Source organism: Corythoichthys intestinalis, chromosome 21 (genome assembly GCF_030265065.1).
Source record: "Corythoichthys intestinalis isolate RoL2023-P3 chromosome 21, ASM3026506v1, whole genome shotgun sequence".
NCBI lineage: Eukaryota > Metazoa > Chordata > Actinopteri > Syngnathiformes > Syngnathidae > Corythoichthys > Corythoichthys intestinalis.
Window position 1 is genome coordinate 26,381,323 of NC_080415.1, and position 15,775 is coordinate 26,397,097.

At 35.8% G+C, this 15,775-nt stretch overlaps 1 protein-coding gene across 1 annotated transcript; it reads right to left on the reverse strand.

Moving 5' to 3' along the window:
* Window positions 1-3,337: 3,337 nt before the first annotated feature.
* On the reverse strand, window positions 3,338-15,291 carry LOC130909102 (calcium-binding protein 5-like). Its single transcript, XM_057825181.1, has 7 exons — window positions 15,198-15,291; window positions 15,079-15,128; window positions 10,595-10,625; window positions 10,373-10,516; window positions 8,216-8,325; window positions 7,992-8,139; window positions 3,338-4,786 (listed from the first exon to the last, which is right to left on the reverse strand). Exons 2-7 carry the CDS (start codon window positions 15,124-15,126, stop codon window positions 4,758-4,760), a joined length of 510 nt encoding a protein of 169 aa, XP_057681164.1. The 5' UTR covers window positions 15,127-15,128; window positions 15,198-15,291; the 3' UTR covers window positions 3,338-4,757.
* Window positions 15,292-15,775: the final 484 nt, after the last annotated feature.

The window sequence follows — 15,775 nt, forward strand, 5'->3', positions numbered from 1 at the left end:
GTCTCTAAGATGCTAGTCATGTGATCTGTTAAAAAAAATATTTTTGACCCATTATAAAAAAAAATGTTTTTGTTCATTTCATTCATTTTTGTTGTTTGTTTTATTGCCTTGCAACTTTTATAGACAAAATTTTATTGACAAACTTTAATTTTAACTTCATATATTTGAAAGTCATTTATATGCAATGACGTATTAGGTCACCCTAATCTCCACGTATGATTATGTGGCTCTTTTTATCCGTTTTCTGTGAATTTACATTAGTTTGTCACTTGTAGACGTCCAATAATTTTGAACTGGGAGGGCTGGCCTCCTCGTTCTAATGGATTTCATTGGACATCTATGGCCGTCAATGCAGGCAATGAAGTAACCACTCAAAAAAAAAAAAAAACAGATGCTTAACCCAATTGTTTGTCTTTAACAATTAAAACATTTTTTTTTTTAAAAGGTCGCAGCCTTTACATAACATCATTTTGTGAAATTAGTATTAAATGATCCCAAGTGAGCAGGGAAAGGTCATAGCGCCAGATTAGATTAGATTATCACTTTTGACTCGTTCACAGAAAGAAAACTGAGCGTGAGGTGCTCAATGTTTTGAGGTGAGCGAAGGTCCCGCTCAGAGTGGCAGCATCAGCGTTGAAACTCAATCTGAGAGATTATCGGGGATTAAGGCGATAAAGGTCGATGCTGGATGTTGGATGAGGGAAAACGTCCGCTGTTACGTCACATCATTCCATCAACAATCATGCCAATGAAAATAGAAATGGATGAGGTGGCAAATGAACAGACACCTCTAAATTGGGAAACATGAAAATCCCTGTAATCAAGTATTTGTACTTGATTACTTCTCACGGCAGCCTCCCGTGATAAATCAGTGTTAGCCCGAGGGGATTTGTGACATCGCATAATCGGTTATATCCAATCGGCGGAGTGATGGTGACAGATGTGCTTAAAGTGAATGGCTTCATTTGGATTCATTGTCGTTCGAAGGTCAGCGTCCATCTGGTCCCATTCGACACGCCATCGCTGACGACGACGGTCTGATGCATGTCGGGCACAGTCACTGTCAAGTTAGAAAAGAGGAATTTCACAAATCCAGTTTAAATGTTCAGTTTAATTTGAGTTATCATGTGTATTATATTGAAATGAGGAAATTATCTTGATAAAATGTTTACCTTGTGAAAACGTGAAACTTTTCGTGATAATCCCTCGCATGAAGCCAACAGATCACGTTAAAACGTAAAAATGATCAAGTTAAAACGTGACACTTAAATTGAACATTTTACAATTTGCATTTTATCTTAACTGTGGAACTCATCAAGTTAAAAAGTAATCACGAGTATGAAAATTTTCATGATAAAATGTGACGTTCATGACGTTAAAACACACATCTTAAATGTTCAATATTGGTTAGGATGAAACATGAAAATCATCCCGGTCAAATTCCTCACCATAAAACGTGAAACTCGCGATAAAATATAACATGATTATAACGTAAGAATGTTCACGTTAAAATGATCGCATTAAAACATGAACCTTTTTGAATTTTTGAAATTTATCACGATAAAATATGTAAACTGTGATAACAAAAATGGCTTCAAATTAAAAAGTGAAAATGTGACGTATATGACGTTAAAACACGAATCTTACATTTCTAAAATTAGGATGAATCGTGAATCTCATCCCGTCAAAATGTCAGAATTATCACAATAAAACATGAAACTCGCGTAAAAAATAACTTGCCACATACGTATATATTGCAAACATTTTTCATGTTAAATTGTGAAAACTTGGAAAAATTTATCACAATAACATACGCAATTTACGAGTAAAATATTTAAACTGTGACAACAAAAATGTCTTCATGTTAAAATGTGAAATTTTTCGCGTTAAAATGCGACGTTCATGATGTTAAAACACAAATGTTACATTTTCAAAATTGGTCAGGATGAAACGTAAAAATCATCCCATCAAAATGTCAGAGTCATCATGATAAAACAGGAAAATTGTGTTAAAAAATAACATGACATGTATAATGTATTTTCATGTTAAAATGTAAAAACTTAAAAGATTTATCACAATAAAACATGCAAATTACCAGTAAAATATGTAGAATGTGCCATTCATGATGTTAAAACATGAATCTCAAATTTTCAAACTTAGTCAGGATGAAACGTCAAAATCATCCTGTGAAAATGTCAAATTTACCACTATAAAATGTAAAACTTGCATTAAAAAATCACATGATGACAACGTAAAAATGCAAAAAATAATGCGTTAAAACAAACTTTTTTAAAATTTTAATTATCACGATAAAACGTAACTCATCACGTTAAAAAGTATTCATATTAAAATGTGACGTTTATTACGTTAAAACACGAATCTTAAATGTCTAAAATTAGGATATTTTTTGAAAGTTATCACGGTAAAACATGCAATTTAAGAGTAAAACATGTAAACCATTGCAACAAAAAAGGCTTCATATTAAAATGTGAAACATTTATGCGATTATTTTCACATTTTAACACGAAATATCACATTTTACCGTGAAACCTTTCCCTTTTTAACTTCAAAACCAAAAATGATCATCTTCATTCCCACATTTCCGAGAAAAGTGCATTGTTTCTGAAAAAATCTTAATCCCCTCATGAAATCCTATTAGTCGTTGAAACACGACATCCTTTGACTTTTGCAAGGACTCAAAATCACTCTTGTGGACTTCACCATTTTGGGCGGCGCAATCTCTTTATCCTGACGCTCCTCCAAATCCAAGGCAGATGCGCTTCCTTAATCCCAAAACATTTCAGCACGATGTTGGACTGCATTATTTTTTATTTTCCAAATCCCAACTCCAGAACATCCATAGATCAGCATTTATTATACAACCAGTCGGCTATGTGTTATGCAACTAGCTTGGTTTTGGTGGGGGGTTGGGGGCAGGATTTGCGTTTGGATAAATGTTACAACTTTTTTTTTTTCTAACAGATATTCTGTATACTAAATAATGGAAGTCTTCAAGCTAGTGTATTTATATTACCTGCACCTAATGATTCAGCAGGGCCGAGAACAAAAAGTGGTATTTGAAATGTGGCAAAATTGATTTTGCCACAGACGAAAAAAATGCCACATGCCAAAGACATTTTGCCACATGGCAAAAAAATGGCACATGCCAAAATCATTTTTACTATATACCAAAAAAAATTGCCACATGCCAAAATCCATTTTGCTGCATACCAAAAAAATGCCACATGGCAAAATACATTTTGCCACATGGCAAGAAAATGCCACATGTCAAAATCCATTTTGCCACATACAAAAAAAATGCCACATGGCAAAAAAAAATGCCACATGCCAAAATTCATTTTCCCACATACCCCCCAAAAATGCCACATGCCAAAATACATTTTGCCACATAGCAAAAAATGGCACATGCCAAAATCCAGTTTGCTACATAAAAAAAAGCCATAGGCCAAATCCATTTTGCCACCTACAATAAAAAAATCCCACATGACGAAAAAATGCCACATGCCAAAATTCATTTTCCCACATACCCCCCCAAAAAATGCCACGTGGCAAAAAAATGCCGCATGCCAAAAATATTTTTTTTCACGTGGCAAAAAAAATGCCGCATGCCAAAATCCATTTTGCTACATAACAAAAAAAAAAAATGCCACATGCCAAAATCCATTATGCCACATACATAAAAAATGCCACATGCCTAAATTCATTTTCCCACATACCCCCCCAAAAAATGCCACGTGGCAAAAAAAAATGGCACATGCCAAAATCCATTTTGCCACATACAAAAAAATGCGACATGCCAAAATGCATTTTGCTACATAGTACAAAAAAAGCCATGGGCCAAAATCCATTTTGCCACCCACACAAAACTGCCACATGGCAAAAAAAATGCCACATGCCAAAATTCATTTTCCCACATACCCCCCAAAAAATGCCAAGTGGCAAAAAAATGCCGCATGCCAAAATTAATTTTTCCACGTTGCAAAAAAATGCCGCATGCCAAAATCCATTTTGCTACATAACAAAAATAAATGCCACGTGCCAAAATCCATTATGCCACATACAAAAAAATGCCACACACCTGAATTCATTTTCCCACATACCCCCCCCAAAAAAAATGCTACATGGCAAAAAAAAAGTGCCACATGGCAAAATCCATTTTGCCACATACCAAATACCACTTTTCGTTCTCACTTCTCTCTAATGATAAGCTAATAATAAGCAGACATCCAATACATTTGAACTGGAAGGGTGGGCAGCGAATAAACGAATGTTCATTCTCTGCTAACCCTCTCGGTTCAAATGGATTGGATGTTCAGCGCTGCCATTGGTGGCTAAAGTATTACTGTGTCTGTCGCTGACATATAGTACACTGTGCAAGACCACTGTGCACTGTCCATGACAGACTTCTAGGGCGCTTTCACACTAGACCAAGAGGACCAGGGTCCAGTTGGAGAGCTACCTCACAGCAACACTTGATGCAAATGAGTTGTTAAAATAGTTCAGCATTCACACTGCGCCAACTGAACTTTCAGAGTAACATCACGTGGACGAACGTTTTTACAAAACGAAGTAGACTATGAGTTCGGACCAAACATTTCTAGTGTGAAAGCGCCCTTATTTGGACTGGCTGTCTATTGCCGTCAATGGTGAAAAAGTTAAATAATGACAAAATAGAAAGTTGAATGGAGTGGGCGAATGTGAAGGTGCGAAGGCGCGTCCTCCATCGGCCAGCGTGGTCATTGGTGCGACATCATCCTGACAAACTCTGTTGGAGAGAGAAAGGATTGTTACTCTTGTAAAAAGTGAAATACTGTATTGGCGCTCAAACAGCGCTACCTTGACTTAAGCGCGCTTGAACTTTTTTTTGTCACGTGCCAAAACCTAAAAAAAATGCTAATTACATAAATGCAATTCATTGGAAAATAAATGCATGTCATGATTATCATTATTTTTATCTATAGAAAATAAAAACAATAAATAAAAAATCAATTCCAGTTTTGGAAGGAATATTTAAAAAATTTACGGATTCAGTGTTGCCAACTTGGCGGCTTTCTCGCTAAATCTGTCGACTTTCCGATGCCTCTTGGCGACTTTTTTTTGTCAAAAGTGAATGGAGACAAATCCAGCAACTTTTTCTGGTGGTTTATTTACTCACTTTTTCTTCTATCATGACGTTATTCCTCTCTCTTACAGCGACCATTACTATTACATGCAAATGAGGATGAATTAAGGCTACATGTAGTCCACGGTTTATGACGTACTCTATTTATGCGATTTCAACTTTATGGTGCCGGAGTCTCATCCGCCATTTGGTCTTGAGTCGTTTTTTTTTTTTTTTTTTTTGTCGCATAAACAGCACTTATTGTACCTCACAGTATCTTTTTTTTTTTTTTTTTAACTTTACTTTTTTAATATGACGTGTTCTGTCCTCACTGAACGTGAAGTTGTCCAGCTTTACAGACAGCAAACAAGGCAATTGGGCATTTTGAAGATTTCACTTCCTTCACTTTTGACCATTTGTAAAGCTGTAACATACACTGCTGGCCAAAAGTATTGGCAACCCTGTCATTCTGTCAGATAATGCTCAATTTCCCACAGAAAATGATTGCAATTACAAATGCTTTGATAGAAATATCTTCATTTATTTAGCTTGCAATGAAAAAACACAAATGAGAATGGGGAAAAAAATAAATCTTTGTCATTTTACACAAAACTCCAAAAATCAGCCCGACAAAAGTATTGGCACCATTTGAAAAATCATGTGATGCTTCTCCAATTTGTGAAATTAACAGCACCTGTTACTTACCTGTGGCACGTAACAGGTGGTGGCAATAACTAAATCACAATTGCAGCCAGTTAAAATGGATTAAAGTTGACTCAACCTCAGTCCTGTGTCCTTGTGTGTACCACATTGAGCATGGAGAAAAGAAAGACCAAAGAACTGTCGGAGAACTTGAGAAGCAAAATTGTGAGGCGGCATGGGCAATCTCAAGGCTACAAGTCCATCTCCAAAAGCCTGAATGTTCCTGTGTCTACCGTGTGCAGTGTCATCAATAAGTGTAAAGCCCATGGCACTGTGGTTAACCTAGATATGGACGGAAAAGAAATATTGACGAGAGATTTCAACGAATGATTGTGCGGATGGTGTTTAAAGAAGACTAACATTCAAACACGTTCAAGCTGTCCTGAAGTCCGAGGGGACAACAGTGTCAACCCGTACTATCTGTTGGTGTCTGAATGAAAAGGGACTCTATGGTAGGATACCCCGGAAGACCCCACTTCTGACCCAGAGACATAAAAAAAAGCCTGGCTGTAGTTTGCCAAAACGTACCTGAGAAAGCCAAAAACGTTTTGGAAGAATATTCTCCTGTCAGATGAGACAAAAGTAGAGCTTTTTGGGAAAAGGCATTAACATTTTTTATAGGAAAAAAACGAGGCTTACAAAGAAAAGAACACAGTCAAACATGGTGGAGGTTCCCTGATGTTTTGGGGTTGCTTTGCTACCTCTGGCACTGGACTGCTTGACTGTGTGCATGGCATTATGAAGTCTGAAGACTACCAACAATTTTTGCTGCATAATGTAGGGCCCAATGTGAGAAAGCTGGGTCACTTTCAGAGGTCATAGGTCCTCCAGCAGGACAATGACCCTTAACACACTTCAAAAAGCACTAGAAAATGTTTTGAGAGAAAGCACTGGAGACTTCTAAAGTGGCCAACAATGCGTCCAGACCTGAGTCCCATAAAAACACCTATGGAGAGATCTGAAAGTGGCAGTTCGGAGAAGGCACCCTTCAAATCTCAGAGACCTGAAGCAGTTGGCCAAAGAAGAATGGTCTAAAATTCCAGCAGGACATTGTAAGAAACTCATTGATGGATACCGGAAGCGGTTATTCGCAGTTATTTTGTCTAAAGTATTAGAATGAGGGTGCCAATACTTATGTCCGGCCCATTTTTGGAGTTTTGTAGAAAATGATAATGATTCAATTTTTTTCATTCCCTTTTGTGTTTTTTCATTGCAAGCAAAATAAATGAAGATATTACTACCAAATCATTTAATTGCAATTATTTTCTGGGAGAAATTGAGCGTTATCTGACAGAATTGCAGGGGTGCCAATACTTTTGGCCAGCAGTGTATGTACGCTTATTTTCAAAACGACAAGCATTTTAACAATATAACACTTGACACAAAACAATTGGTGTTCAAATGTTCGTCTGGTCCGATCAATATGTAAATTTAGTAGATTTAAAAGCCTAATTTGCCAAACAAAAGCCCGCCATCTTAAATGCTACGAATGCTAACGTATTGATAAATCTCATAGCAAATCGCTCACAAACTGTAGCTCTGAACTTAGTTACAAATGCACACACAAACATATATTAGCTGAAACAACTTACAGCCTAATTTGGGCTAAACCAGGGCACAGCTATCCTTTTTCCATGTCATGCGTCGAAGTCTGCTCCTCAGTCATACAAGGCAACAGTCCAGCCAGACCCAACGCTGCCACCAGAGGGCAGTGTACCGTCCATTATTAAACAAAATGCTACACTTTTGGACTTTTTGGACAGTTATTTTCAGATTTATGGGTTCTTTAAGGGTTAATACTGACTTACGCATAAATTCGGGTTGCGTCACCAGCGTAGGAAGTCGTTCATAACCCGTATTCTTAAGTTCTTATGTAATTTTATGCACATGCATTTGTATTTATACATGTTTAATGTAATTGGCGGACATTGATGGCCATAGACGTCCAATACATTCGAAGTTGGAGGGCGTGTAGCGAATAAAGGCACTTTAATTCGCTGCCACCCTCCCTAGTTCAAATGGATGGGACGTCTACTCGTGATAAACTCAATTTAATTTACAGTGAAAGTTTCTGAGGTGCGAGTTTATTCATACAATTTCATTTCAAAAGTAGAAAACTGAACTCACTCATAAGTCAAGGTTCGTAAACAATTTTCACTTTTTGTACCTTCAAAATCTACCGTTCCGTCCCCGTTGTCGTCGGCCTCTTTGACGATGGCGTCGATCTCCCGCCTGCTCATGTGCTCCCCCATCAGCTTGATCATGGCCGACCGCAGCTCTTCTGTGGTGATCTCGCCATCGCCGTCCGCATCAAACTACCGTGAGAAAAACGTTGGGTCAGCTGATCAAAGGGTTAAAACGGTCGCCAGCTTTCGGCAGTAGAAGTCGAACCTCTTTAAAGGCGTTTTTCAGCTCTTTGACGCCAATCATGCCCGCTGTTTCCGCCAAAAGTTTGGGGGCCATCAAATCCACAAAGTCCTCAAAGTCCACGCGGCCACCAACTGAAGGACAAAATAACACTTTTACATACGTCTACGAAAGTTAAAAGGCAAATTAGCGTGTTTTTCTTTTTTATTCAAAGGATTTGTTTAAAGAGTAATGACACACATTTTAGAATACTGTATCTGTTTTTACTTACAGAAAATAATAAATGGAAAAATATTTCTTTTATGTTATATATATTTTTTATTTTTATATATAGTATTTTGTCTACCTTTCAAAAAGTTTAACACACATTTCAAGAATAATCAAGCTGAGGATTTTTTTTTTTATCTTAATAAAATTACAAATATTTCTAACAATAAGAATCCTGAATCGGAAATATTTTTTATATTTTTTCATTTTTATATACAGTATTTTTTTCTACTTTTATACATTTTAATACACACTTTATCGAATTGATGAAAAAGACTATTTTACCTAAAAAACTAAACATTTTTGAGAATCCTGAACAAGAGAATATTTCTGTTATATACAGTGGGGAGAACAAGTATTTGATACACTGCTAATGGGTTTTCCCATTGACTGTGTATCAAATACTTGTTCTCCCCACTGTATACATTTAAAAAAAAAATTTTACGAACAGTATATATATATATATATATATATATATATATATATATATATATATATATATATATATATATATATATATTTACTTTTTAAAAATTTAAAACACATTTTAAAAATGATCAAATAGATAAAAAAATATTAAAATTTTGAATATTAGAAAATAAAAAAATATTTATTTTTGGTTTATACAGTATATATATATATATATACTGTATGTATATATGGGTGTGTGTATATATGTATACATATGAATATATTAAATTTTAAAATATGGCGTTTTTTCTACATTTTTCAAATTTAATACACATTTTCAAAATTATCAAATTAATGAAAATACTTTTTGTTTGACTTGAACAAAAATTGAACATTTAAAAATTAGTAAGAGAATATTTCTTTTATATTTATTTTATATAGAGTAAATTTTTCCTACTTTTTACAAATTTGAACTTTTTAAAAATTATAAAATGAATGGAAGAAAAAAAAATTTGCATTGTTTTATAATATTTAATTTAAATTCTAATTAAAACAGTTAATGTTATACATATTTTGAAGATTAAATAAGAGAATATATAATATTTGTGTACAGTATGTATAGGTATGTATGTATGTATGTACATATGCTGTATATACTGTATACAGTCTATATATACTGTACATATACTGTATATATATATATATATATATATATATATATATATATATATATATATATATATATATATATATATATATATATAATATCCTGTATACAGTATATATTAGGGCTGCAGCTATCATTTATTTTAGTCGTCAATTCATCGATGAGTTTGTTCAAATAATCAAGTATTTGGATAAGGAACATAACAAATTAAAATACCTGAGCTGAGTCTCAAACGGTATGATAAAAAATAAATGAATGAGGATCTAAGTACAACAAAAGAACAATTGGCTAACTTACATAGCAAAAGTCTGCTAGCTTAAATGCTATAAAATGGTTAACTTTTTTTTTTTTTTTTTAACAATGCTCTTAACAAATGGTTCACACACACATACACAACATATATTCATAACACATATTCCCACAAAAAACGGCTAAATTTACCAATAAACTAAATTAGAAATCCATTAGAAAACATTAGCGTAAACAAAAACTTAGCTTATGTTGGTCTTAACAAGGAGCAGCTGGATTCACCCATGTGAAATGAGTTATATTCACCGTACCACTAGAGGGCAGTGTATCCGCCCAAATCAATAAAACTAAATGCAAACACTTTCAAAACAAACCATTACAACATCACTTCAATTAAAAGAATACTCGAAGCAGCAAAATGTAATTTGAATCTTTTCAAAAAATTTTAAGTGGATGAACTTGCAAAATCACAACGTCTCCAAACAAATATATAGCTGTCGACTAATTTGATCATCGTTTACTTGTAAATTACTCGACTGCTCGTGGCGGCCCTACTTTTAAGTTTTTTACAAAATATCCCGACTCACGGTTCATGTTGATGTTTTGTCCCAACTCGATGAGTTCCATCTCAGTGGGCATGTAGCCCATGGTCCTCATCAGGTTACCCAAGTCCTTGCAGCTGATCAGGCCGTCCTTGTCCTTGTCAAACTCATTAAAGGCATCGCGCAGTTCTGCACAAACGCCAAGCAAATCCCTCAGTCGGGCGTAAAGCCACGGAAGCCAAAACACGCTACAGAAACGTAGCTTACCGTCTATCTCGTCGTCTGCCAGATCCCTTGACTGTGTGGGAGCAAGAGCATTAAAATTAGGAGAAATTTTGACAAATCTCGTAACTCATTTGCTGCCATTGACGGCGCTAGACGTCCAATCCGTTTGAAGTGGGAGGGTGGCAGCGAATGAACGAACGTTCATTCGCTGCCACCCTCCCACTTCAAATGGATTGGACATCTACTAGTGATAAACAACAATAATCTGTGTAACAATCGGTCATGGAACATGGTCTTTTAAAATGCAGTACATGTTCGCAATTGGACGTCCTTCTGCTGTGAATTTATAGGAGTTTGAGATAAGATCATGAACTTATCAACAGATATGTCCTTTGTAAATCTTTATTTTTTTTAATTAATCATAACATTTAAACTTAAAAAATAAATATATACAGTCATGTGAAAACAGATGATCTCATATGTTCCTCAAGCCCCCTCTGATACACGATAGAATTCTAAGCTGGTGAGCTGGCCAGGTCCTGCTGCAGCAAAGCATCCCCAAACCATGACACTTCCTCCTCCATGCTTCACAGTTGGTATGAGGTTCTTTTCCTGGAATGCTGTGCTGGGTTTGCGCCAAACATGTCCTCTGTTCTGGTGTCCAAATAATTCAGTTTTAGATTCATCTGTCCAAAAAACATTGTAACAGAAGTCCTGGTCTTTGTCTACATTCACTCTGGCAAACTTCAGTCTGGCCTTCATGTTTTTCTTGGAGAGCAAAGGTTTCCTCTTTGCAGACCTCGCATGAAGGTTAAACTTGTGAAGTCTCTTTCTGATTGTAGCGGCATGCACTTTCAGATCAACAGTCGCATAAGCCTGCTGTAGGTTCCGTGATGACATTTTAGGGGTTTTGGAGACTTCTTTCTCGGGGTGGACTTGCTTGGACTGCCAGACCTTGGATGTTGGCAGTTGTTTTGAATGTCCTCTACTTGAAGACTATTTTCCAGACAGTGGAATGGCTGGTTTTATATTCTTTTAAGATCTTTTGAAATCCCTTACCAAACTTGTAAGCGTCTACAATCTTCTTTCTGAAAGCCTCAGACAGCTCCTTTGATCTCACCATGGTGTTTTCTCTCACTTCAACAGTCATGGGCACACCAAACTAAATGTGAGGTTTAAGTAAGGCAAGCCTACTTCAAAACACTGGGTAATGATGTTCAAATCATGTGCACCTAATGTGATACCCCTGTGTGTGACTTTAGCCATTTTAAGTGGGATTGAATGTGGGTGTGTCCTAATTTATTCCTTAACGAAAATTGCATTTATTTAAAATTACATTTTACAGAAAGTTATTTAAAAAACCTTTTTTTTGTTTTGTTTTAATTGTTTAGTTCGATTGCGTGAATCTCTCCAAATTGTTAAAATTGATATTAAATATCAGTGACCAAATATCCTAGAAAACACACAGGCTTCCATAGGGTGTCTTAATTTTTTCACATGACTGTATACCCCCGATTTCTGCAGATTTTTCGTTCTACTTCTAATTACTTATCTTTCTTCAGTTTTACTTTCCAAATACCTCAACATACAAGTACCCTCAATTTGCAAGTTTATTACATTTTTAGCTGTTTTTTTTCCTTATAGCCAATTAATTACATTAAATATTGCAGACTTATTGTTGCCTATGGGTTCAAGTTAGCCAGTAAAGGAAGCCGGGTGGTCGTAGTTCATTTGGAACTTTTTAAGCAGTAAAAATCCCATAATTTTGCCTTTTTCAAAAATATTTCTAATTACCTATAGTTCTTCAGTTTTACTTTCCTAATACCTCAACATGCACGTGCCCTGATTTACAAGTTTATTACATTTTTAGCTGTTTTTTTTCCTCAGAGTCAATTAATTACATTAATTCATTGCAGACTTATTTTTGCCTATAGGTTCCAGTTAGCCAGTGGAGGGAGCCGGGTGTTCGTGGTTCATTTGAATCTTTCTAAGCAGTAAAAATTGCTTTTTTTTTTTTTTTTTTTTACTTCTAATTCCCTACTTTTCTTCAGTTTTACTTTCCAAATACCTCAACATAAATGTACCCTGATTTTCAAGTTTATTATTATTATTATTATTTTTTTCTCAGAGCCAATTAATTAATTGCAGACTTATTGTTGCCTGTAGGTTCGAGTTAGCCAGTAGAGGGAGCCGGTTGGTCGTAGTTTATTTGGATCTTTTTAAGCAGTAAAAATCCCATAATTTTGTCTTTTTCAAACTTCTAATTACCTATATTTCTTCAGTTTTACTTTCCGAATACCTCAACATACATGTACCCTGATTTACAAGTTTATTACAGTTTTCGATGATTTTTTTTTTTTTTCTCAGAGTCAATTAATTACATTAATTAATTGTGGACTTATTGTTGTCTGTAGGTTCGAGTTAGCTAGTAGAGGGAGCCGGGTGGTTGTAGTTCATTTGGATCTTTTTAATCAGTACAAATCGCATGATTTTTTTTTCTTCTAATTTTTCAGTTTTACTTTCCAAATACCTCAACATACGTGTAGCCTGATTTACAAGTTTATTACATTTTTAGCTGATTTTTTTTCTCAGAGCCAATTAATTACATTAATTACTTGCAGACTTATTGTTACCTGTAGGTTCGAGTTGGCCAGTAGAGGGAGCCGGGTAATCGTAGTTCATTTGGATCTTTTTAAGCAGTAAAAATCGCATTAGTTTTTTTGTTTGTTTTTCATACTTCTAAATACCGTACCTATATTTCTGTAGTTTTACTTTCCCAATACCTCAACATACATGTACCCTGATTTACAAGATTATTACAGTTTTTGCCGATTTTTTTTTCTCAGAGTCAATTAATTACATTAATTAAATGTGGACTTATTGTTGGCTATAGACCCTACCCACGTGACGTCACAACTCCGCCCTCCTGACTGGTGCCGCCCAATTGTCCGTCAACACATCGTGTTTACCTGTTACAGCTATGTACATTCCTCCTATTTACGGCGTGTTTTTCTGCTCGTTAACATTAATAATCAAAATGGTGAAGGCGTGTGTGGCGGTCGGTTGCAATAACAGAGAAGATAGACGGAGAAGACGGAGAGACTTGAAGTTCTACCGGATTCCGAGAGACCCGGAGATGAGAGAGCGAGATGGGCTGCTGCAATTCGACGAGAAAACTGGGCTCCAAACGATTACCACAGATTATGTAGTAGTCATTTTATATCTGGTAAGATGCATTTAATATATATTTAGAGGGTTTGGGGCTGACAACCACAATTAAGATCATTGCTAGGCTAATCGCCGACAACATACACGTATGTATGTAGTGAGAGTGCTATCGCTAAACCATATAAACATTAAAAGCCCTAGCTCCATTGACAAATGACATGAAATACATTAGACTTGACAGTGGATGTTAGCAAGAACAAAAGATTTTGAATTGAAAATTTCGTAACTCACCTTTCCAAGCACAAGATAGATTCCTGCCGAATTTTCGAATTTTCGTGGACGAGGACCTGTTTCACCCAACCAGCAACGAAGTATTTATAAGCCTCCAAGCTCTTAAAGTTTTTCAAACTTTCGTGAGAATAGGCTGATTTTGTGTGGACAAGATAGTTTTAAATATCAGGGTAGCTAGCAGATGTCTGGCAAATACGGCGCAGACAGCGGGTCGAAAAACATCGATTTAGGCATCAAATATGGATCTGGCGAATGGATAAACTGAAGCTTTTCCACATAACACCTTTTTTGCAACGCATCAAGTGAGTTTACGGTATCCAAAAGCACCAGGTCTTCCATGAAATGCATTATAAATTGCTCGATCAATTGAGACCATTGATAATACAGACACAAAATGACGGACAAGGGGGCGGAACAATACAGCGATCACGTGATTTTGTGACGTCGGTGGGTAGGGTCTATAGGTTCGAGTTAGCAAGTAGAGGGAGCCGGGTAGACGTAGTTCTATTGGATCTTTTTAATCAGTAAAAATCACATGAGTTTTTTTTTAATACTATTAATTCTTCAGTTTTACTTTCCAAATACCTCAACATACATATGTACGTGTACCCTGATTTACAAGTTTATTACATTTTTAGCTGATTTTTTTTTTTTTTTCTCAGCGCCATTTAATTACGCTAATTAATTGCAGACTTATTGTTGCCTGTAGGTTCGAGTTAGCCTACGGTGGTTTTAGTTCATTTGGATCTTTTGAAACAGTAAAAATCGCATGATTTTACCAATTTTTGCTGCAAATTTAAATAGTTGAGGAGAATGTAGTTTGAAGTTGTCATTTTTTTATGCAGTATTTAACATTTTTATTTTTGGACTCCTTAAATGAGCAAAAAAGATTTTATTTCAACAATCAAGTACCACCACCATTTACAACATTTAAGTAGTTTAAAATATGACAAAAATATACTTTAAATAAGTACTTTCAGAAATTTCAATACAGCAAGTTAGTAAGCTGACTTCTCACAAAGCTATATGCTGCCGAAGTAAAAAACCAATTGGTAATGGATACTTACAATATTTTTCCCGCCTCGCAAGAAAATGCACGCTTCCCCCAAACTCATGTCTGTGAAAGGACAAAAAAAAAAAATCACTTCTGTCGCCAAAGTTTCCGCTCCAGCTTTTTTTGTCTCACCTTCTTCGCGGTATCAACCAATCACATGTTACGGGAGCAGGGCGGGATAAAACCGAATGCCAGCGCACCGCTGACCTGTCTGAATGCCGCGATGATGATGCTGATGGTGAAGCGGCATCCAGTGTTGTTTATGGGAGGAGTCTATTTAGTCAGGCTTAAGCCATGCCCTGCTCTCTGCTTAAAGGTCTGTTGACCAAAATGAAAATGACAGCACTAATGACATTTTACTTGTAGAAAATGAATATGGCACTCCAATGTGGCTGTTTTTTTGTAACCATTATATAGTTACTCCATCCAAAACAATGCATCAAGGGGCACCCATTTTCTTTTTTTGCAATTCTGGGTGTGACATCTCTACCATAAATAGAACACTCAATTTCTGGAGAAATTGCGATGGTAGCTTTGCTGTGATGTTTGGTATATCGGGTCACATGCTGTTTATTTTGAGGTATCTTGGACCTCCTATTGATATCGGGTCAATTCCTGTTCATATTATGGGATTTTGGGGTTAATTCTTGTTTCCTTGGGGGCATTTCGGGTTCACTTCCTGTACATATTGGGTCACTTGCTGTTTATTT